At 39.9% G+C, this 24833-nt stretch overlaps 1 protein-coding gene across 17 annotated transcripts in view; it reads right to left on the bottom strand.

Moving 5' to 3' along the window:
• The window catches only part of PRDM5 (PR/SET domain 5), a gene marked incomplete at its 3' end in the record, with an annotated part of 289496 nt that overhangs the window by 35696 nt on the left and 228967 nt on the right, over positions 1-24833 (bottom strand). For 15 of the 17 annotated variants that reach the window (XM_079919945.1, XM_079919942.1, XM_079919943.1 and 12 more), the window contains one exon: positions 20115-20200. The exons of 1 other annotated variant lie outside the window; for it this stretch is intronic. In XM_079919945.1, the coding sequence (XP_079776071.1) occupies positions 20115-20200 (86 nt within the window). Of the gene's footprint in view, positions 1-5659; positions 6193-20114; positions 20201-24833 lie in introns of those variants that run through there. One more of the 17 variants, XM_079919944.1, reaches the window with a different exon arrangement.

Genomic DNA, 24833 nt, shown 5'->3' with positions numbered 1-24833 from the left:
CTGGCCCTACCTCTGAAAGTCTTGTTATGGGACTTAATAAATACCACAGTTTAAGCCCTTTTAAGTTAGGCTTTCGGTTATGGAGCGTGAAAGCATTCTGCTTTCTACATCTTCCCGACCATCACGTCATATTCCGGCAGCTCTATTCTAGTGACAGAGAGTACGTCTAGCTCAGACTGAAGCATAACACTACATAACTACATAATAAGGAACAAGAAACTCGAAGTCAGTGGCTGGCTATTAAAAATGATACTGTTCAACACAGTCTAAGAACCCCCAGCTCTAAAAATGGAAGTGAGTGTTCTTTTAGACAGCAGTGTTTTTCTTATGCACATGAAGGGAGCTCAAAAGAAGCTGAAAATATATTTGCTGATAAGAATTCTGAGAACAATATGAGATCTGTGCATTGTAAGAATCTTTAGAAGAAAAGAATGCTGGTTAAGTGAAAGAGTGTTATTGTTTAAATTATCTAAAGGGAAACTCTTTCTCTGCATAATAACTGTTTAGCTTTTTTCCCCTCAAAAATCATGTAAAAGAAGACTAATCGTATGAACAGGAAAATTTTATAATAAGGAAAAACTTATGTTCACCATCTTAAAAATTATGAAGTAAACTTTAAGATTATATGCAAATTATAATGCAAAAATAAAGGAAAGAAATAGAAGAGAAATAAATATGATAAAAAATATAGGGGATATATATACATACATACACACACACAGACAAGTCATAAATACAATGTCCAAGTCAAAAATGCTGAGTTTTAAATAACAATCCAAATGGAAGCCAATTATGAGAAACAAATTGTCAGTTATGAGAGCACAGGCTGGTAATGCAACTGCCTTACTCGTTTGTCACATATTGTCTTCAACATTTTTGTTTGTTTGTATCCCAAAAATTTGCTACTGAAAATCAAAGGAAGTCTTACAAGTCTAAGACAGCCTAATTCTGTTTTTTGCATGTTCCAGGGATCTCTATTTACCAATGTTCCTAAGAAATGTGGAGTCTCAGACACAGTAATCCACCACCAAAGGCAAATTTAGGAAGAAAAATATTCACCACTTCCTCTCAAAAGGTCCTTTCCTACATCTGAACTAGTATTTTAAGCTTACAAACCAATTAATTTAAATGTTTCAAGCTCTATTTACAAGTGAGCTGACAGCAATCAAGACAATTCCCATGATTAGATGATGATGTAATTGAGGGTGAATTTATCAGCAAAAGTCCCCATGCATATTGAGCAAGACATTGTGTTAGGAACTGTGGGAAACACAACAAGGTTTAAAATGCGGTCTTTATCCTCAAGAAGATTCCAACAGGTCGGCAAAGCAAAGACAGGGCAGATGGAGTAGACGGAGTTGAGGTGTACTTGTCCATCAACCTGAGCTTTTGTGGCTACACAACTTGAAATATGGTATTCAGCACATACCAAATATCCCTGTCGATTTAGGGGGCATAACATAGGGGTAAAGAGAATGATGTGAATGAGAACTCAATACAGTCACAGACTACATTTAAGAGGCAGATCCAATCAGTCCACAGAGAATTGATTTAATTCAACTTGCCTACTTCCAAAAATAACAAGCATGCTTTCTGATATATGTGATGGTGGCAAGTGTAATCCATCTTGAATAAAAACCATAAAGTTTATTCAGAGGTCTCTAGAAGAAAGGAATTACATAAATGCAGAGCCTTAGAAAAAGGTATCTAATTCTAAAGGAATAACATACTTATCCCATTACACAATTTTGAAAATAATAAGAACACAGCAGAAAGGTGCTATCACACATGCAACTAATTCACCCACTTCAATAGCCAACAGAGCAGTCATTTCAGCCAAGTTCATGTCAACGGGTGAAGCAAACCCAGCAAGGAGTGGGCAGAAGTCAGAGGAAATCATATCATCAATAGAAATTACATCTCTGAATCAACACACTGCACAGATGGCAAGGGGCTAGTAGCATAAACCTGCCCCTTTCAAACCTCAAAGATGCTGGAAAAAACAGCCTGTCTATTTGCACAGGTGAGAATTCCACAGTTGTCCTGGCAGAGATCTTGCTATATCTGAATGTGCTCAAGTCATAAAATGTTTTGACAAAAAGTAGGTCAGCCTAAAATGTTAAAAAAGGAAGAAATTCATAAAATTAGCATCTCCACTCTTCACCCTTTTCATCTGATATAGTTTTGTTCAGTGAGTAAATTTGAGCTCAATCTTCTTTTACAAATGGGTGAGGTTTTTTGGGGGAAAACTTTTTGTCATCTCTGGTGCTACCACATAGACTCCAGCAGGCTGATGTATACTTCATAGCTTCTGCAAAATACCATTCCTACCCCTAAAAATAATAGCCTACAGTCATCAACAGTAGCGAGTAACAAATCAGATTCTGCTTTTTTTTGGTAGTAGTGGTGAACTGTGTAACTAATAGTAGCTTCTGATTGTTTTAGGTTCATATGTTCCTTGTGAAGAGACTTCTCAATAACTGATCTCAAGAACCGTGACTAGTATGACCAACTGTCCCCATTTACCCCTGATTAGCCTGGTTTTAGACCTAAAAGTCCCACATTCCAGGAAATCTCTCACTGTGGGGCAAAGAGCAAGATAATGCCAAGTTGGTTTCTCTATTAACCAGCACCACCTGCATTTAGGAATAACAGCCCATTGTAATGTCCCACTTAGATACCATCTAGGCAACTATATGCATCGTCCCTGTACATTCGCTCAGCCATCACTTGAGAGAGCAACAGACTAAATAGGAAAGAGACTGCTAACACAAGCCCTGCCTAACTCCCCCTCATCCTCTCTCCTGTTCTCTCATCCCATGTATAAAGAGCCACAGTCTACACTCTCATTGGCAGGATGAACTCAGCTACCAGGAAAAGTACTGATGACCCCCACCAAGAAGAGTGGCTTCCATCCCAGCGGGCGTACGTTAAGGGTACTGGAGGCACAAGGACGAAGAAAAGCAGTACTTCAGGGTGAAGTGCCAAGTTTTTGCTCTGGCCAAACAAAATGCTCTTCCCTCAAGAAGGTGGTTTTTGTTTTATTGTTTCGTTAAAGGAAGAACATTTTGACAGAGATGAACTGTTACTCAGAAATTGTCCAAATCATTCTCTCCGAATATATTAGGTAAAAGAAAAGACTTAATTGAGGCCATTTCCTTGTTTTTACTAAATTCCAAGACACAAGGAACCTGATGGAATCACAGATCTCAATTCTGAGCCATTCTTCTGCATATTGATCTTGTTTTACCGATTTAATTCTTTACATTTACCTCTTGATTTAGAGATACCAGTCCCTTCAGAATATACTGACATGTAAGAACAGAATTGCCAGTCCAATTTCTTAGAAATCTGTTCTCTCTCTTTTAGTGCGGTGGCAATGGTTTTTCTACAGTAGCCAGATATTGTCTAAGTCAAATCAACATAAATAACACACTTGGCAGAAGAGTCAGTTAACATAATTCTTAGTTTGCACAGAAAGGACCTAGGCCACAATGAGGTCCACATGCTCAGGGAGAGTTCAGTGAGTGCATGTGTTTCTTTCCTATCAAATAAAGTACACAACCAAAGACCTCTTTTCAGAAAGGGATGAAAACATACACTGGTCATCCCAAGACACAAAAATGAGGTTGGGGATGGGTAGTAGAGTAGATCCCTGGGGCTCTAAGCCCCGTATTGCATAAGAAGGAACAGACATCTCAGCTCTTAAAACGACAGATGTTGGAGAACTCACTTATGTCCTGCCAATGGGGAAATATAAACAGAATTTAATATTTAAAAAATTCAAAATTCAGGCATTCAGTCATATATCACTTGGTGATAAACTGTCCCGCATGTTGAAGACTGTAGCATAGATGGAATGTCATTTTTTTGGCAATGACTTGGTACACTGCTTGCATGTCTAAAAACACATGTTAATTTTAGTTCCTTCACTTCTGTTGCCTCTACAAAGCCAAATATACACATATAAGATCCAAAGCAGTCAGGCACATCCATTCTAGCAAAATGTTCATTTTAACTTATCCTGGCACAGTGAACCAAATGTGTTCCTTCACTGCATACAAGGGGTAGCTGCAACAGCAAACTACATGCATAGGAAAGGTATATGTATATGTGTACAGATACATGATATGTATACATATAGACATGATGTATACGGTAATAACAAAAGTTTGAGTTAAGTGGAATTCAAATTAATACACTGTAATGCTTACTGAGACTAGTCCTGGGAAAACCTCTAGAATTTCCCCCACTGATGTGCTGAGTTTTGGGGCTGGGATCCAGCCTGCCTCTGGTATGAATACTCTGGGATATTTGAGACCTGGGTCAAGTCCAGTACCATAGGCTTTAGGGCTCAGCGTCCAGGCACTCAGAGAGCCTCAAGGGTAGTGCTAAAGCTTAAGAAGGTTCTCAAATGTCTTCACTTTTTGCTGAGGCAGAAAGTACTTTATACTCTGAAAGTACCACTGAGGAACCTCAGACCATCGGTTTTCCATCATTCTAAGGATCCGTCCTCGGACGAGTGGTTTATGTCACTCACAACTTGCCCTAGCTCAGCCACTGACCCTGGAGTCAAAGGGTTCAGATCTGATTACCAGTCCCCAAAGCCTCTTGCCCATTCCTCCTGCTTCATGATTTCCAGACACCAAATCTCCAATCAGTAATCCACACTACGCATCGGTTACAATCCAGCATCAGGGCCACAGGCAATCAGCACCACCATCGTCACTATGAATCAGAGCTCTACAAAAGAAAACTTAGGAACACAATCCATTTGTCTGATCTGTCTTTACAATCTTATACTATAAACATTAACAGATAAACAACATTTAGTGACAAAATTGTACTTGAGAAACTTCTCTCAATTCTGGTTCCTGTTATTTCTATTTACAATCTTGAGCATATAATTATAGAGGAACCTAAATTGAAAAAATATGATGTATTTTTAGGTATCTTATAGATTTCTAAAATTATAAATACCCTATATTTATTTTTATGCATTTATAAAATTATAAAAATTATGTATAATTTATATTTTTATGGATAAGTTATATATTATACAATTATGTAATTATATATTTATATCACATGTAATGTTAAATATAAATATATATATTCTTTCTGATTCTGTTTCCATACAATAAAGATTTCAGAGAACACTGAGTTACATTTAATAATGTCCAAATATTCATAAAAATGAAACAGACCAATTGGCTTTTTTCTTTGAGTTAATGCCTGCTTTCATTTTGCAAGGACATGATATCATAGAACTTGGTAGAGTCACTTCTTTTGTACAAGTTCCTCTTTCACTTTCTCACCAAGCAAGGTCCACCACCACATACATACTCTGCTCAGTGTTGCATTACAGGCATGGCATTAACCTTTTAATATCTGTACTTAAATACTTCCTAGAAGAACTGAGGTCACAAGAAAGGGAAGCACCCACATTAGACAGATTTCCCATAACAAGGAGATCAACTAAATAGAAGACAGACACAAGAAATAAGATTTGACTGGAAAATAGCCAAATCTGTGACAAAAAATAATTTACAATTGAGAACAGAACTAAAAATGAGATGGGAATTGAAGGGAAAGAACGGAATTTTACATGTTTAAATTAATGTTAAAATGTTCAATAAACAAATGTTAAAGTAGCACATCCAAAGAGTCCTCAAAAGCAGTGGAGCAAAAGCCCACCTAGAAGCTATGCATCTAGGACCCCACAAGGAGGTGATTTTCTCTCTCATGAACCATGATTTATACAGAGCATAAGGACTCAGTCTTGGGAAAGTGAAAAAGGAGATAGCCAGAGCCTCAATGTTTCTCAGGATAAGCAGGTTTTCACTTGAACGTAAATATGGTCTGGGTTAGTCAAATTGTAAATGATGTGTTCTTAGAACCACTAACTGCCTCTTTTAGAGGGAAAAACATCAAAGAACAAAGCTTCTTTTGGGGAGAAAAAGGGAACATCCACATGATAATTTAAACTGAATCAAAAACTAAATAGACTTCTATCCTAAATACTGAAATCAAAGCATTTAAAAAATATTCATAACCTCCTGGAGATGAAAGCAGCACGACTGACCAGCCTGACGGGTCCTCCAAAGCCACAGTTCACATGTCCTGACCGCTGATCTTGTTATCAACTTGCTATGTGACCTTGTGAGTCGTTCTTGGCTGAGATGTATCTTCCTGGAAAAATATTATACCTAAAATAGCCATCTTCAAAGATCTGAAGGTTCTGACATTGAAAATGCTGTTTTAATTTCCAATGATGCAGAGAAACTGCAACATGAGGGATTTACATAAGACGTGAGGAGTAAATCTCCCTACACTGAAATTTCACTTATTTAAATGGATTACGAGGCACGTGAAATATCTCTCCCTGGTGGCTTTCAAAATATTAACAATACTTTCTTGAAAATAGTTTAAAATGCAAGTGAAGGGAAAACGCCTATAGAGGTCATACTGGTACTGTTGAATAATTTTCTATGAGGGGTGCCTTTGTGACAGTCATCGTGGAGCATTCTCCAGCAAGACACTATAGCATGAATCCTGGGGACCTTGCAAGGGGGGCTGGGAGGGGAGGAGTCCAGTGGACTTAGAAGCAGCCATGAGTTTTTTCTGAACTGGAGAAGTCAACACCACTATTCTTAGAATTTTTGTAAAAGACTGGTTCATGGAATATGGAACATAATCCTTTAGAACATCTTGGTAGCTATATACGTAGTAATAAAGAATAAGGTCTTTAGCAATAAAGAGATCTGAGTTCCAATCTTCATGCTGCCCACTATTAGTCGTATGACTCTGGACGAGCTGCCTAATCTCTCAAGCCTCACTTCCCACATTTGTAACATGAGATACTATACCTGTTTCACAGGATTTTGCTTATCATAATGCTTATGAATTCAATGAGGGTATTTTATATATCAACCTGCTTTCTTCTATGTATTATCAAAATATGCTTATGAATAATGTAATTCAAAATTGAAAAAGGCACACAAACCATGACAATATAAATGAGGTGATTTTATAAAGAAAGGAAATTATGTACGAGCCTCAATATGGCATTGTTCTTGAACTCCATTAATGGGACCTTCATATAAATAGACAGTCCTTTATTTCAAGATTCTTATGATACTTTAGTAATTAAAACTCCCTGAATAGAGTGCAAGATGAATATAAAATTCTCTTTCACAGAGAAAACAGTATAGAAATATATTACTTTTCTAAAACTAATGGCCTCATTTCTTTTAAAAATTAATTGTATACTGTCTATCCTAAAAACAAAGAAAAATTTTCTTTACACATTTCTGACAGTATGTACTCTCCTTTAACTCCTGAAGTATGTTATTGAAGTCTAAAGATAATATAGTGGTGGCAAAGCAGCCATCAGCTTAAATGCTAAATATTTAGAGTTTTATTTTAGCTAAATCTGCAAACTGCTCTACATACACCCCTTGTTGATATACCGAGTTCATGAAGGAGTTCAGCAGACATCCCTGAAACAACTGCATTATTATTACAGAGATGACATTCTCTGACAGCACTCTGCCCCAGCCCAGCCCTCCCAGGCACAGTTCAGGAGGATCCAGGAGCCCTTAGCCAACGTGTCGGGTTTCCACCGTGGGTGCCAGGGGAGAGGAAGAGACAGTTGGACTAAAACGCCACTGACTTAAAGCCCCATGACTTACACTTATGATTAGCTGACACGTAATGATCAGTTCAACAAGTATCTAATGAGTTCCTACTATTTAGAAAGTTTCCCTTTTTACAGAAAAGATATATAAACACCAATAAGGATAAGTAGAAAATTAAAAGACATACAGTTACATTGCTGAATTACTGAATGAATAAATGAACGGAGCGCTAAGGAAAAAAGAAGAAAAGGAAAACTATGACATGAAAGTGAAAAAAACTGATTTAATATAGTATAATTAATGTATCAGTAAAGTACGTCCATGGCAGGGGTGGCAGGGAAGGCTGTGGAGAAACTGATGCCTGATCAGGAGTTTTAAGGAGAGCTAAGATCTCCACCGGAAGGGGGGAGAGGCCAGAGGACAGGATTATTTTATTTGTACCCTCAAGAAATATTGAAGCAGATGCAGAAAAACATGGTGAGCTGAGGGAGAAGGACATGCTCTCAATACTGTGTGTCTATGTACTCAAGGAAAGTGGGGCTGGACAAAGGGCAGGGGGCGCCATGGCCAGGAGGGCACAGGACACCTCAGGCCAGTCTGGGTGCCAGTCTATAGGCAATGAGGAGCCACTGTCGGTTTGTTTTCTTTAGTAACTGAGAAACATCGAAGTTGACCTTTGTAAGTATTACTGTGGCAGCCAATCATGGGATGAATTAGACCAAGATTTCCTAAATAGTATTTTGTAGAACACAACCCTCCGTGAGATGTAACACACACACACACACACACACACACACACACACACACACACTCACTGACTCTGCTCAAATTATATTGGTAAATGCTAGGTTAAACAAACAATACATGAAATATCTTTATTGCTGGACTTTCCAACCTGTAGTATGCTTATAGGTCATGGAACTCCAAGGGGAAGATGGGACATGTGATTTCTCCCTGAAATGCTAAATCTCTTCCTCTCCTGGAGCTCTGGTGTCACCTCTTTTCCCCTGGTTCTCCTTCAGCCTCTCTGGCTGCTCCTTCTTGGTTTCCTTTTGGAGAATCTTCTATTGCTCTGCCTCTTTTTTTCATTCCATGGAGTCTTCGTGAGTGAGCTTTCTAGTCCTGCAGACTAAACTCTCATCAATGTTTCTCCTGACACCTTTCCTTGCCCGTACCCTTCTTCCCTGGTGAAGCAGGCACTCCTCCTCTGTGTGTTTATAACACCCTTGGAATACTTCTCTTACAGGGCTTCTTATGCTCTAGCTGATCATCTTTTCCCCCAGAATACTTAAGAGCTAACCCTTTTTCTTAACCCTTCCTTGAATATACAGCACATAACTTAAAAGGGCAACTAAGACTAAATGTATGCTCTTCTAAATCTTAAGAGTTACAATATGAAACATACCACATCTGTCAAAGATTTCTTATTTAATTAGAAGTTCTCTATGCAACAACTGTTTGAAGTCATTGTTAAGAAAAGTTAAATAGAAACTGTCATAGAGTGCTCTAAGATAAATTCTTTTGTTTTCAAGTTTTAAGACATTATGTGAGATAATCAAGAAAGGCCATATGTCATCGTAAGTCTTTGCAACTTAAAACGCAGAGATCTGATTTTATTCCTACTGTTCAGGATAACAGCATTATAAATCAGTTAACCAAATATTCCATAAATAATCCCTTCAGGGCTTCCCTGGTGGCTCAGTGGTTAAGAACCCGCCTGCCAATGCAGGGGACATGGGTTCGAGCCCTGATCTAGGAAGATCTCACATGCCATGGAGCAACTAAGCCTGTGCACCACAACTACTGAGCCTGTGCTCCAGAGCCCGCGAGCCACAACTACTGAGCCCACGTGCCAGAACTACTGAAGCCCACGTGCCTAGAGCCTGTGCTCTGCCACTGCAAGAGAAGCCACTGCAATGAGAAGCCCGCGCACTGCAACGAAGAGCAGTCCCCGCCCGTGCGCAGCAACAAAGACCCAACACAGCTAAAGATAAAAACAAATAAATAAATTTATATATAAAAAAAATAATCCCTTCAAATGAAATTCTGCCTGAATTTTACATTACCCATAAGCTCAAATGATAATGAACTCAAAGCCTCACCAATACCTCAGTTAAAATATCATGTTGATCCTAGCTGTGTTAATAGTCCCTCAGGGTTGGTTATGTGACAGATGGGGGAAAAAAGGCACTCATGTGATATATGTATTTGTGTTACTTTACCCTACTGGAGCAGAAAAGAGTGGATCACTTAAAATGCTGAGAACAGCTCTCCTGTCAGGTTTGGAGGGGGGGGATGGGTGGTAGAGTCATTTGATTTTAGGCAGATGTTTTACTCCTTACTCTAAAGCAGTGGGAAAAAAGGAAGACCAAACGCAGACTCGAAAAAGGTCACTGGAAAAGGCTTTTACTGTTTCTCCAGGGATGGCTTGCCTGGAAGCACCCCCCTGTCCCTGCCCAAAACTCCCTGGGCAAAGTAGTCAAAAGGGATCAGCAGGCTAAGCAGAGTCCCAGGAACCATGACCATGGAACAGAGACCTCGAACATTTAAGACCAAGGGCACCTGACAGTCAGAGCAGGGCTGGTACTGGCCGGTAATCGGCTATAAACAAAGTACTTAGAAGGGCCTGAAAAAGCCAAAACTCTGAGGCCCTGACCTTTCAGGACTTCTCAACAGCCCTGAGGGTAAATTCTAAATACTTTCATCGAGCATCCAGAGAACTTTCATCATCTGTCCTCTGCTCACGCTGGAAGCCTCTTTTTTTTATGACACCCTCTCTATATACCACGATCCATCACATGAAAGGACCTGAAACTCCTAGGCACCTTGTACTAGACAGTCAACCATGTTATCCCAGGGACCTAGTACAGTCCTGGCACACAGTAGGCTTAATAAAGAGTTGCAGAATAAATGAATTATCCTGTATCCTCGGCTCTAAAAGGGACAATCTTTAGATCAACTGGCACAACCTCAAAGCCTTGGCACAGTGATATACTATAGAGAGCGGTAAAGTGATTTCTCATTAATAGTAAAGTACTACAGTTTACAAGTGATCTACTTCCTTTTCTACAAATGAAATGAATTTTAATGTCATCCCCTAATCATGTGATCATTCGTGTCCATACCAGATGCTGTCTTCAGTGAGCAAATAAGCAGCAGGGGCTCAGGCTGGAGCCTGAAGCACTGTGCGTAGCCCACACTATGGCCTGAGGTGCACAGCCCACCTGAGCTTCCTCTGCTTCCTCAGGTGTGTCAGGGCAGATAAAAAGGGTGGGAACGGCTCCATCACAGGACCACAGACCTCCAGCTTCCCTCTTCGGCAGACAGACCTCTCAGAATAAAGTCTTTAAAGCCAGATGACAAGGACAGTCCAAGAAGGCAGGCAGGGCAAAGTGGGCCCAGTATACACACAAACAAGGTTTGTCAAGCACAGAGCAAAAGGTATACAGGGGTCCATTCCTGCCTAGACAGAGAGAACTGGCTTTTACTCACTGTAATGTGAGCAAACGTGGAGATGCACATGTAACAGAAGAAAACCAACACAATGAAGGAGGACTGCCGTGAGGCAGGAAAGCGCCACACCAAAGATGCCAGGATCTCAGGACCAGGCTTAGCGCCTGCTTCCACACTTGGGACCCAGTATTTCCCTCTCCACCACTTTGCACACTTAACTTTATTAATTCCTTAAAATAAGGTTTTCAGCGTTCATCTTTCCTGATGGACACAGACAGGGCCTGTGACACAGCGGTTTCTGGCACACGATGGGCACATCACAAATATCTGCTGAAGACACTCTTGTCTCCTCGGACCTTCTGAGCATGAGAAGGCATTGCAGATTAAGTAAGAATTACTCTTATTACGATAAACAGACTTCAAGCTCCACTGAGGGTAGGGACAATGTCTAATCTGTTTATTGCTATAGTCTCAGTTTACAGCATGCTGTAGTCACTTAGTAAATATTTGTCGAGTAAATGAATGAATGGGTTCATATATATTATTTACCTATATATTTTCTGAGTTAATTTGGTAAATTTAATATAGTTTACTATTGATATAATTTAACTGCATTCATTCAAAAAATTCGATAACCAACTAGGTGTCAGGCACACACAGATGCTAAGGAAAACGAGGTGTAAGATTCCTGTCCACGTGAAAGTGAAGGTCTAGAAAGGAGAAGCGTATAAACGAGTTATAACAGTCAATTTGTTAAACTCAAAAACAGAGGTTTGTGTATTTTAAACAGGTGCAACCAGAAAGTAGCCAAATCAAATAGAAAGTCCTAAACAGGAAATGACGCAAGTAACAGTCTACTCAAGATCATTACCTCTGAACGGAGACCACCCCTAATCGAGTTTGCCAGACCCCAGCCCCAAAGGCAAGAATTACACACCAAAGGCCCCGAAACACGGATCATTCCTGCTTGTAATACGGATAGATAACCTAGTTTTAGACTCTTTGGCTGTCCATTTACCTTTCTAAAAAGTATGGAAGAGAACATGTTATAATGGCAATGGGTCTCATCACTTCAGCCATCCCACTGCCACACCAATTATAAGGCCTATTAACTGAAAAGAAACCTCTGAATTTAGCTCACTTATACATATTTCAGGGTTACATAAGCAAACTTGCCACCAGACTTTGGATCTATGAATTAAATAGCCCATAAGTATCATGAGAGCCTTACAGTTCATGTTTCTAGGTCTCTCAAATCCTTTTTCAGAACAGTGTGTGCCCTTCTGAACAACTGTATCATCTTTTAAACTGAATTTTAAGAATTATATTTTTCCAATTACAAAACATGGCTCCCATTGCTAAATGATGATATTGGGATACAACAGCTAACCTCTGCAAGTGCTCATTTTAACACTTTGTCCAGAAATGTCAATGACCTTAAAATATAGAAGCATACTTCACAATTAAAATTGTACTTATTCAGCGTTATGTAATATTTAGCCCTCGCCCAGTTATCTACTGCTGCATAATAAGCTACCTCAAAACTTAAGTGACCCAAAACAAGCTATTATTTCTTATGGCTTTATGGACTGACGGGGGGTATTTTTTTTGTGGGAGTGACTGGGTTTGTGGATTGACTGTTACACAGGCAAAGTTCTCTCTTAGCATCTTTCTTGAAGTTGCGGTCAGTTGGGTGCAGCTGAAGTCACCTAGGTTTCCAAAATGGCTTACTCACATGGCTGGCAGTTCCTGTCGGCTGTTTGCGGAGCGCCCTTCTGTGGCGTCTCCACGTGACCTCGGGTCCTCACAGCATGGTGGTTGGTTCCAAGAGACGTAGGCAAAAACTGCCAGGTTTCTTCCCACCTAGTCTCAGAAGTCCTAGAATATCACCTCTGCTGCATTCTATTAGTCAAGCAAGTCATTGTGGCCAACCCAGATTCAAAGGGAGGGAAGTTAGGCTCTACCTGTCGACGTAAAGAGCAGCACATACATATGGGGAGGGAAGAAACTGAGGATAACCGTCTCAGAGGCTACCTCACCACACCATTATTCCAACTCATGCACATTATGCTTTAGATGGATAGTCCCAGCTTTTTTTTTTCCTTCTAAAAATCAAGTTAGGCACAAAAATCCTCAATGAACATGTAAGCACTATTAAAAAAAACTGCAGAAAAATCACACTTGATGCCTAGGTCCAGTTCAATTCCACACATCAGTGGAACTCTACTCTTATAACCCTAAATACAGTGAAACAGGATTTCATTCCACACAAGACTTTTGTCTATTTTCCTATAGGATAATGTACCCACCCAATAAATGTGTCAAGCGTATGAGATCCAACTTATTTTAAGTTTTCACCTCTTACTCTCAAAACCTAGCGAAATTCAGGGAACCACTCCTCAGATCCTAGAATGCCTGGACCCGAAGTCCTACTTTTAGGACCATCATTTGGCATGCCGAAACAGTATTCCTAACCAAGAAGCTGAAAACGTTCTTTGCTGGTGATTTTAAGAGAGCTGACTAGCTCAAGAGCAGAGCTGCACAGAGAGTAAGAAGGGGAGGCACTCTGCCAAGGGAGTTGATGGCCATCAGGAAGAATTTCCACAGAGAAAAAGGGGAAAGAAAGGGCGAAAAGGACGATGTCAGTCCCTGGAAAGAAAGTTATTTTTCAAATGGTCTGATTTTCCCTTTTACAGAGAAAAGGGAGTTTACTGCGATAGAATAAGCATGTTCCATTTCATGCAGGTATGTCTTCTGAGCCAAAGAAAATACAATGGTATCTTAAAGCCATTTATCTTAAACGATTCATTTGCAGGCCATACAAAATCCCCCAAGCCATATGTGGGTTCTAAAACAATAAAAGATTTATTAATTCCAAAACAAAATTAAAGATGTTTTCAAATAATGGCAATGCGCCAGATCCTCTTGTCCCTACATCACAAAAGCTGATGAAGTTTAGAAAAACAAAAATGTAAAAAATTCAGTTTTCTCTAAAATTGTAATAAACTTAAAAATTATTGAATTTTTAAAAATCTCTTCCTCTTACCTAGATATAAAAACAGAAATAGCTGAGCATGTTCTTCACATACTTAGCCTGCCCAAGTGTGAACCGGCAGCACCTTCCTCTCCTCCACTTGCTCTCTCTAAATCGACTACCTACTCTTCCTGTCTGTGGGAACTCCCATCCCCCAAAGCGCCCCTTCTAGGATCTCAGGTTCAGCGCCCTCCCTACTTTTCACCACCTACATGTACTACACGCCCAGACTTTGTCAAGACTCTTTCAAAGCTGTCTCTCATACAAGTTCCCTACTTTCAAATCCCAAGGCTGCCTGGTGTGGGTGCTCTGTCTCGTTCAGCCGCTTCCGGCATGCCTGCGTCGGGGCCCCCGCCTCCCGTCCTGCCTCAATTCACTCTCAAGGATGACTTCAGAGCAACCTTTCCAAAAGAGAGCCGACGATGTGACCCACCCCTCAAAGTAAGACACACCACTCAAAACAAGATATGTTTCCAGGATTCAGACCAACTCCTTGGTCCTAGCCTGTCTCAGCTGCAGTCAGACTTCAATGTGCATCCTCGGACTTGGTCCCAGGGGACAGGCCACCCTACCTGGGTCTGTACGTACTGCTCTCACTTTGTCCATGTGGTTACATGTGCCCAGCATACCCTCCTCCACCATCCTCAGAGCTCAGCTCAAACGCCACCCTCTCTCTCCAGCATTTCTGGAATCAACTCGCCTACCCGCTACCTGATTCAGCAGACTTGCTTCTGCATCTGTCACCTACGTTTTTTAGGCATGCCTCATAATGTGTTCATGAGGATTCCAAGCTGGCTCTCTTCCTTAAAAGACCTCGTTCTGTTCTTAACCAAGGCTACCTTGAGAATTCTATCCCATGCTCCTGGAGCTAGGGAGCTCCTTCTCGCCTCTTCTTCCCCTTGACATCCGCTGCTCAATCCCTCTCTTCCAACATCTTCACCCATAAGAAATTAACGCTCTTCTTTTTCCTTCAACATCAAGCTTACCTTGCTCCCACATGATTCACCAGCTGGATGCTGTGGTCTGAATTTTTGCATACTTTACAAGTTGCTATAACGCTGTACCACCCCGAAGCCTCCAGATAAATCCAGAACTGCCTGATGCCAAGACACCCACTCCAGTCTGGCCTTGGAGACCCAGGGTCTCACTACAAGGCGTCTAAAGGAAGTGCAATGTACACACATTTGTAAACCCGGCAAACATCGGAACTGCCTAAGGATCAGGGACAGGAAGCTTCACGAAGGAAAATTAACAAAATATAAAGTGACATAAGAGACTGGCCATTACTTTTAACCACTGGCAATTAATTCCATTTTAATATGTTTAATAACTAATCTGGTTGTTCCTACAAACAAGGCTGGAGACTCAGCTGTCATCCTAGAACCCTGAAACCTGTGTAAGCCAACTGGGTGTTTTCACTGGTGTTCCAAAGGCAAGGTTTCTGGAATAACTTTCTAATTGGTCCAGGTGTTTTCCATGTTGAACATCAAAAGTGATTAAACGAGACATGAAGCTTTCTGTGGTAAAAGGTTACCAAAAACAATTTCTTTGAACTTAATGTTTACAAAACGGATATTTATGAGCACTTATGTTAACTCACTGACAGCCAGTGTTTTGGCTCAATGTGTCTTAACAATATAAACCTGAGGTCCATGATTTTCAGGTGATCTATAGTTCCTAAGTATAATGTACTAAAATGGACTTGAGATATTACACATAAAGAGTTAAGAAATGACATTTATACCTCAGATATAGTTTAGGGTGGTCAAGAAGACCTTTTAGACAAAAGACAACAGAGATGGGGTGGGGGGCGGTGGTCCTGGAACTATGTCTGGAGCATCTCCAAGCCTAAAAGTCCCGGGAAAATTAATATGATCACTGAGGCTGTTTTATAAGTCTTGGTTGAAGCCACAGTGTCCAAACTAAGACAACTGTCCAATCCCAGCCTAAAGAGGCCCTACGCCTTCCCCAAAGCTGTTTCCTTTATCACCCAAGCAAGAAGGTGGTTGAGGAGAGAACCTACAGAGAGAGATAAGGAACTGCTCACAAGGCCAACACCCTCACTGAAGCTCACCAAGCCCACCCCCTACCCCACTCGGGTCCAGTGCTGAGTTACAAGCACCAGCTGACAGGCAAAGGCAAAGACCACTTCTGTGGCAAAGACATGCAGGGTCTGCTAAAACCTGATGATGGAGCAGAACTACTGTGGAATCCCCTGGCCCTCCAGGTCTCCCACTGAGATCATGGAAATGGCAGACCACCGGGGGAGGAGATGAAAGTCTACGGTAACTATAGCAACAACATAACCCAAAGCCAGCGTAACTACTTACTGGATTAGCTCAACCTCTCGTATGAAGGGCCTGGCAGAAGAAGAGGTGTGCCCACTTCCAGGCATAAACAGTATTTACCTCAGTCTATACTATTCTTTCACGTGCAATAATAGGCACTCAATCAAAATTCTGTGTGACACACAAAAAGCAAACCCTCCCCCAACCCGTTACCAAGAGACAGAAGAGAGGACACAACGAGACTGGAAGATGGCCCAGATGGTGGAACCACCTGAGAATTTAAATAACTGTAATTAATACTGTCGAAGAATCCAGTGATAAGGTGAACAACGTGCATGAACAAATGGACAACTGCAACACAGACATGGAAGCTATTTTTAAAAAGCCAAATGGAAATATTAGAAATGAAAAACATGATGATATCAAAGATGAAATCCTTCAATGTGCGGACTGAGCACAGTAGAGGAAAGAATCAGTGAAACTGAAAACACTCCAAGAGAAATTAGAAATTAGAAACACAAAGATACAAAGAAACAAACAGAACAGAACTACCAAGAGCTATGGGACAATATCAAACATTCCAACGTATGTAACTGGCACCTTATTAGAAAAAGAGAAATAGAAAGGGACCAAAGAAATATTTGGGGGAAAAGTTGAGAAGTTTCCCAAATTTAGTAATAATAAACCAGAAATATAAGCAGGATGAATGAAGAAGGACATATCTAGTACATCATAGTCTAAGTGCTGGAAACCAAAAATAAAGAGAATATATTGTAGGAAATGAATAAATTACCGGCCCTCGCCTTGAGTCCTGGCCTCTCCGTGAAAGACTAACGATTGTTTAGCCTTTGAGCAAAATTTAGATTTTAGCAAAATCATCTCCCACGCTTGGGGCCCTTGCTGGACCCAATAAATAATTCCCAAAGTGAAGGACTTTGTGTTCCTTCCCTAAGGCGTCTGTGCGGTTTCACAGAATGCAAATCGGGGGGGCTGCCGTGGCGTGCAGTTTTGTGTTGTCTCACCAAAACTTCTCAAAGACCCAACCTGCTGAATGATACAGTTGTTGTTGTAATGGAATTAAAAGCTTTTGATATAAGGACAAAAAAAAAATGTCTGGAGCTAGAGCTATCTAAATACTAAATGTAAGGTGAATAAAAGATTGAAACTGAAAGGTGTTACAATCCAAACGTAATGTTATCTTTTGAATTGAGTCTTACAAACCCAAATAATATTGGAAAAATATAAGCTTTCAGAGACTTCCTCTACAATGCTTTTTAAAAAGTCTCTTTTGGTTCTGATGTTAACTTGACTGCATTAGCTAATAACCTTAACTAGCTTTGGAAAAGTTGCTGATATGCTAAGAACATCTGTAATGCTTAGGAAACAGGATTTCAAAATGATGCAGTCTGTATAAATAATGAGTGAAAAAGAAAAATTTAAAAAGGGTTTGAAGCAAAACCCCAAAGGCCTCTTTGTCCCTCTTTACCCTCTTCCTTTGCTAGTACTCTCTACTAATTGTATGGGATTCTGTCTAAAATCTTGGGGCTTCTAGTCGAGGCCTTCTCTGGTGTTCCCTTAGTCACAGGCTGGGATTTGTTTTCTTTTTGTGAAGTCAGTGCCTGAGAGCTGCTAAAAAGATACCACCAGCACCTGGACACCCTGAGGCATTCCGGGATCCTGGACTCAAGGCCCAAATAGTCAAAGGAACATGAGACTTTTAAATAAATTTTAAATGAACTTCTGGGTTCATTACTGCAGTTTGCTTAGTTTGAAAATATACAGGAAAGTATATCAGAGTCAGTGGAATGAGAAAATATTTAATTGAATTAATTGAATAAAAGGCATTGTCGTGTGCGCACAGTAGGTGAGTGGGTGGTCTCTGAAGCCAGACTACCTGGGTTCCAATCTCGACTCTGCTCCTCACTTGCCTGTGCCTCAGTTTCTCATTTTTAAAGAAGAGACCATAATAATACCTACCTCGTAGAGGCTTAAGGGAATTGTTAAATGCATTAATGAATTGTTGTGAGGCTTACATGAATTAATAAATGTGAACTTCTAGAATACAGTACCTGGCATGTGATTAGTGGCCTTTGTATTTAACTATTAGTATTATTCTTATTAATAAACTTTATGTTAAAACAAAGTAAAAGCCAAAATAGGTGAATTGGAAATATCATATCACCCTTTCTTGAGAAAACACAAAAGGTAATTTTTTCTCTGCAGTAATTTGAACAGCCTCTTCTGAGGTATAATTATAGAGTACCAGATTTTGGTTAACCTCATGAGTTTTGATAAGAGAAACCAGGGCTGCTTTGCCTGTTGGTTGATATCTTCAAAACACATTACTGGCACTACTGTGACAACTGCACACACATAAAACAACCTCCTAAACTCAACTAGCTTAAACCTCTTTAATAGGGCTCGCTGTGAAATAAGTATTTTGAGTATGTACATTCAAGTCATGTTGTGAACAGTAACATTTGTCTAATCCTTCATGGTCTATGAAGGAATTTTATATTTAGCCATTACTCCAGTTCCTAATATCCATATACTATAAATATGACATTTTATGTCATATGAGAAGCTCAATGTGGACTTGCTCTAATGAGCACAGAAGCCTCCTCTCTCCTCTACCACAAAGAGGAGTATTTTCTTAACAGGACCTCAGAGGTTATCTTTTACGGCCTACAGAACTGAAGTGGAAAGCTAGCATATTATTACACTGGAAAGGTATTATGATTATGTGTTTTCGCTCAAGTTTCATTTTACAGCTCAGGTAAAAAGCGAAATCCAGGAGAAGCCTAAATTAGAATTGCTCTTAAGGGGATCAGGCATGTCTCTTAAAATTTGAAAAAAATATGGCATTTACATACAGACCATAAGGACTTTTAAAAGACCAAGCTGAACAGAGCTGTGTGAAAGGTGATGCGGTGAAAAGAGGGGACAGAGCAAAATCAAGAAGAGCTGTTTAAAAACAACATCAAATTTTCAAGTGGAAAGTTCATGTAAAGTATCTAATTGTGTCCTAAACTGAACAGTGAGCTAAGCAATGTAGCTGCATGGAAGGTGAGCCGCTCATTTATTTTTATAGCATGTGAGGCAGATGCTTGAGTCTGAAAAAGCCATAAGTAACAGAACGACAAGAGTCCAGTGAGAGGTGCTGACAGCAGAGGCACAAAGGGCATCCTCGGAAAAAAAGAATGAAAGACAGCACCGGGCACGCCCTGTAGCGCAAGAAGCGGTCCTTCCTTGTTTGCCACCTCCCGTGATAATTCAAATTATTTTCAACGTCTTTCTTGCAAATATACTTGCTCAAATGCATTAATTAATGGTCACATGCTGACAGGCGCACCTCTGTTCAAGAAGTGCTGGCATCTGCATTACTGGCAAACTCTGCAGACAGCACCCTTATATTTTTCAGTATGAAAATGCTACAGTCTATTTACTTGGCAGTGTGTCCTTTATAACTCCTGTTACTCCTAAAAACTGGTTCACAATGCAAAGAATGGGGATGCTTTGGGAGTTTCAATTTCTGTTTCTTTCATTGTTGTGTCTAAAAAAATTATTCCCAAATGTTCATCATAAATATAAACGTATGATTTTGGATATACCACCTTTCTTTTCTCAGGTAAAGTTAAACCTTTTTAAAATAAGTATGGATTTTATAATACATATTAAGGAGAGAGAATATAATCTTACCCTGGTGTGAGTACGAATGTGCATCTTCAGCCCGTCATTTTTACTGAATCCTTTTTCACAGTAAGGGCATTGATAGGGACGCTCACCTACAAGATAAAGGAAAGCTTCCCGTCAGGAAAATCGAAAGCAGCAAAGCAGGCACATACCGTCACTCCTCCCGCACCAGATCCTGCCCACCACAACCTCTCCTGCACTGCGAAGAAAAGGCTCAGGCACGGCAGGGCCAACACCTGGGGCAGTTCAGGGTGGCAGACGAGGCTTTCCCTCCTGCGGAGAGGCTGCGAGCCCAGAGCAATTCCAGCACTCAGAAACAAGCAACATTCAGGCTCACTGCATTTTCCTTTTAATATTTGAGCCCAAATTAAATCTAATTTTAAGAACCTGTTAAAAAGATTTCCTATCAGTCAATTTGTTCTGTCACTATACTGCACGTTACAGGGATCACTGTTTCACTGATACTTTGTTTTTTAAAAAAGATTTCAGAGGCTAAACGCTCTTTGGTGGGGCTAATGGCAGACTCCCAGAGGGCTCATGCCAAGGAGTACGTCCCAGAACTTCTGCTGCCAGTGTCCTTGTCCCTGCAGTGAGCCACAGCCATCCCCTGCCTCTGCAGGAGGCCTACCAACACTAGCAGATCACCACGGAGCCCCGAGAAGAGTTCCCTGTGCCATACACCATGTGGCCGACAGGGTCTTGGTGCTCCAGCCGGGTGTCAGGCCTGAGCCTCTGAGGTGGAAGAGCCGAGTTCAGGACACTCGTCCACCAGAGACCTCCCAGATCCACGTAATATAAAATGGTGAAAACTCTCCCAGAGATCTCCATCTCCATGCTAACAGCCAGCTCCACTCAACGACCAGCAAGCTACAGTACTGGATACCCTATGCCAAACAACTAGCAAGACAAGAATACAACACCACCCATTAGCAGAGAGGCTGCCTAAAATCATAATAAGGTCACAGACACCCCAAAACACATCGCCGGATGTGGTTCTGCCCACCAGAAAGACAAGATCCAGCCTCATCCTCCAGAACACAGGCATTGGTCCCCTCCACCAGGAAGCCTACACAACCTACTAAACCAACCCTAGCCACTGGGGACAGACATCAAAAACAATGGGAACTACGAACCTGCAGCCTGTGAAAAGGAGACCCCAAACACAGTATGTTAAGCAAAATTAGAAGACAGAGAAACACACAGCAGATGAAGGAGCAAGGTAAAAACCCACCAGACCAAACAAATGAAGAGGAAATAGGAAGTCTACCTGAAAAAGAATTCAGAGTAATGATACTAAAGATGATCCGAAATCTTGGAAACAGAATGGAGAAAATACAAGAAACATTTAACAAGGACCTAGAAGAACTAAAGAGCAAACAAACAAAGATGAACAACACAATAAATGAAATTAAAAACTCTCTTGAAGGAATCAATAGCAGAATGACTGAGGCAGAAGAATGGATAAGTGACCTGGAAGATAAAATAGTGAAAATAACTATCGCAGAGCAGAATAAAGAAAAAAGAATGAAAATAACTGAGGACAGTCTCAGAGACCTCTGGGACAACATTAAATGCACCAACATTTGAATTATAAGGGTCCCAGAAGAAGAGGAAAAAAAAAAGGAACTGAGAAAATATTTGAAGAAATTATAGTTGAAAACTTCGCTATTATGGGAAATGAAATAGTCAATCAAGTCTAGGAAGCGTAGAGAGTCCCATACAGGATAAATCCAAAGAGAAACACGCCAAGACATACACTAATCAAACGATCAAAAATTAAATACAAAGAAAAAATATTACAAGCAGCAAGGGAAAAGAAACAAATAATATACAAGGGAATCCCCATTAGGTTAGAGCTGATCTTTGAGGAAAAACTCTGCAAGTCAGGAGGAAGTGGTAGGACATATTTAAAGTGATGAAAGGAGAAAACCTGCAACTAACATTACTCTACCCAGCAAGGATCTCATTCAGATCCGACGGAGAAATTAAAACCATTACAGACAAGCAAAAGCAATGAGAATTCAGCACCACCAAACCAGCTTTACACCAAATGCTAAAGGAACTACTCTAAGTGGGAAACACAAGAGAAGGAAAAGACCTACAATAACAAACCCAAAACAATTAAGAAAATGGTAATAGGAACATACATATCGATAACTAACTTAAATGTAAATGGATTAAATGTTCCAATCAAAAGACACAGACTAGCTGAATGGATACAAAAACAAGACCTGTATATATGCTGTCTACAGGAGACCCACTTCAACCTAGGGACACATACAGACAGAAAGTGAGGGGATGAAAAAAGATATTCTATGCAAATGGAACTCAAAAGAAAGCTGGAGCAGCAATTCTCATATTAGACAAAACAGACTTTAAAATAAAGACTATTACAAGAGACAAAGAAGGACACTACGTAATGATCAACAGATCAATCCAAGAAGAAGATAGAACAATTGTAAATATTTATGAACCCAACATAGGAGCCCCTCAATACATAAGGCAAATGTTAACAGCCAAAAAAGGGGAAATCGACAGTAACACAATCATAGTAGGGGACTTTATCACCCCACTTTCTCCAATGGACAGATCATGCAAAATGAAAATAAATAAGGAAACACAAGATTTAAATGATACATTAAACAAGATGGACTTAATTGATAGTTACAGGATATTCCACTCAAAAACAACAGAATACACATTTTTCTCAAGTGCTCATGGAACATTCTCCAGGATACATCATATCCTGGGCCACAAATCAAGACTAGGTAAATTTAATAATATTGAAATCATATCAAGTATCTTTTCTGACCACAATGCTATGAGACTAGAGATCAATTACAGGAAAAAATCTGTAAAAAATACAAACACATGGAGGCTAAACAATACACTACTAAATAACCAAGAGATCAGTGAAGAAATCAAACATGAAATCAAAAAAATACCTAGAAAAAACTGACAATGAAAACATGACAACCCAAAATCTATGGGATGCTGCGAAAGAAGTTCTAAGAGGGAAGTTTATAGCAATACAGTCCTACCTCAAGAAACAAGAAACATCTCAAATAAACAACCTAACCTGACAGCTAAAGCAGTTAGAGAAAGAAGAATAAGAAAAAACCCCAAAGTTAGCAGAAGGAAAGAAATCATAAAGATCAGATCAGAATTAAATGAAAAATAAATGAAGGAAACGATAGCAAAGATCAATAAAACTAAAAGCTGGGTCTTTGAGAAGATAAACAAAATTGATAACCCATTAGCCAGACTCATCAAGAAAAAGGGAGAAGACTCAAATCAATAGAATTAGAAATGAAAAAGGAGAAGTAACAACTGACACTGCAGAAATATAAAGGATCATGAGAGATTACTACAAGCAACTATATGCCAATAAAATGGACAACCTGGACGAAATGGACACATTCTTAGAAAAGCACAACCTTCCGAGACTGAACCAGGAAGAAATAGAAAATATAAACAGACCAATCACAAGCACTGAAATTGAAAGTGTGATTAAAAATCTTCCAACAAACAAAAGCGCAGGACCAGATGGCTTCACAAGCAAATTCTATCAAACATTTAGAGAAGAGTTAACACCTATCCTTCTCAAACTCTTCCAAATATAGCGAGGGAAGAACACTCCCAAACTCATTCTACGAGGCCACCATCACCCTGATACCAAAACCAGACAAGGATGTCACAAAGAAAGAAAACTACAGGCCAATATCACTGATGAACATAGATGCAAAAGTCCTCAACAAAATACTAGCAAACAGAATCCAACAGCACATTAAAAGGATCATACACCATGATCAAGTGGGGTTTTTCCCAGGAATACAAGGATTCTTCAATATATGCAAATGAACCAACGTGATACGCCATATTAACAAACTGAAGGAGACAAACCATATGATAATCTCAATAGATGCAGAGAAAGCTTTCGACAAAATTCAACACCCATTTATGATAAAAACTCTCCAGAGAGCAGGCATAGAGGGAACCTACCTCAACATAATAAAGGCCATATATGACAAGCCCACAGCCAACATCATTCTCAATCGTGAAAAACTGAAACCATTTCCTCTAATTTCAGGAACAAGACAAGGTTGCCCACTCTCACCACTATTATTCAACATAGTTTTGGAATTTTTAGCCACAGCAGTCAGAGAAGAACAAGAAATAAACAGAATCCAAATTGGAAAAGAAAAAGTAAAACTGTCACTGTTTTCAGATGACATGATACTATACATAGAGAATCTTAAAGATGATACCAGAAAACTACTAGAGCTACTGAATAAATTTGGACACAAAATTAATGTACAGAAATCTCTTGTATTCCTATACACTAATGATGAAAAATATGAATGAGAAATTAGGGAAACACTCCCATTTACCACTGCAACAAAAAGAATAAAATATCTAGGAATAAACCTACCTAAGGAGACAAAAGACCTGTATCCAGAAAACTCTAAGACACTGATGAAAGAAATTAAAGATGATACAAACAGATGGAGAGATATCATGTTCTTGGATTGGAAGAATCAACACTGTGAAAAAGACCAGACTTCCCACAGCAATCTACAGATTCAGTGCAAACCCTCAAACTACCAATGGCATTTTTCACAGAACTAGAACAAAAAATTTCACACTTTGTATGGAAACACAAAAGACCCTGAAGAGCCAAAGCAATCTTGAGAACGAAAAACGGAGCTGGAGGAATCAGGCTCC

Source organism: Stenella coeruleoalba, assembly GCF_951394435.1.
Source record: "Stenella coeruleoalba genome assembly, chromosome: 4".
Taxonomy (NCBI): domain Eukaryota; kingdom Metazoa; phylum Chordata; class Mammalia; order Artiodactyla; family Delphinidae; genus Stenella; species Stenella coeruleoalba.
This window is presented reverse-complemented; position numbering and strand designations above follow the sequence as displayed.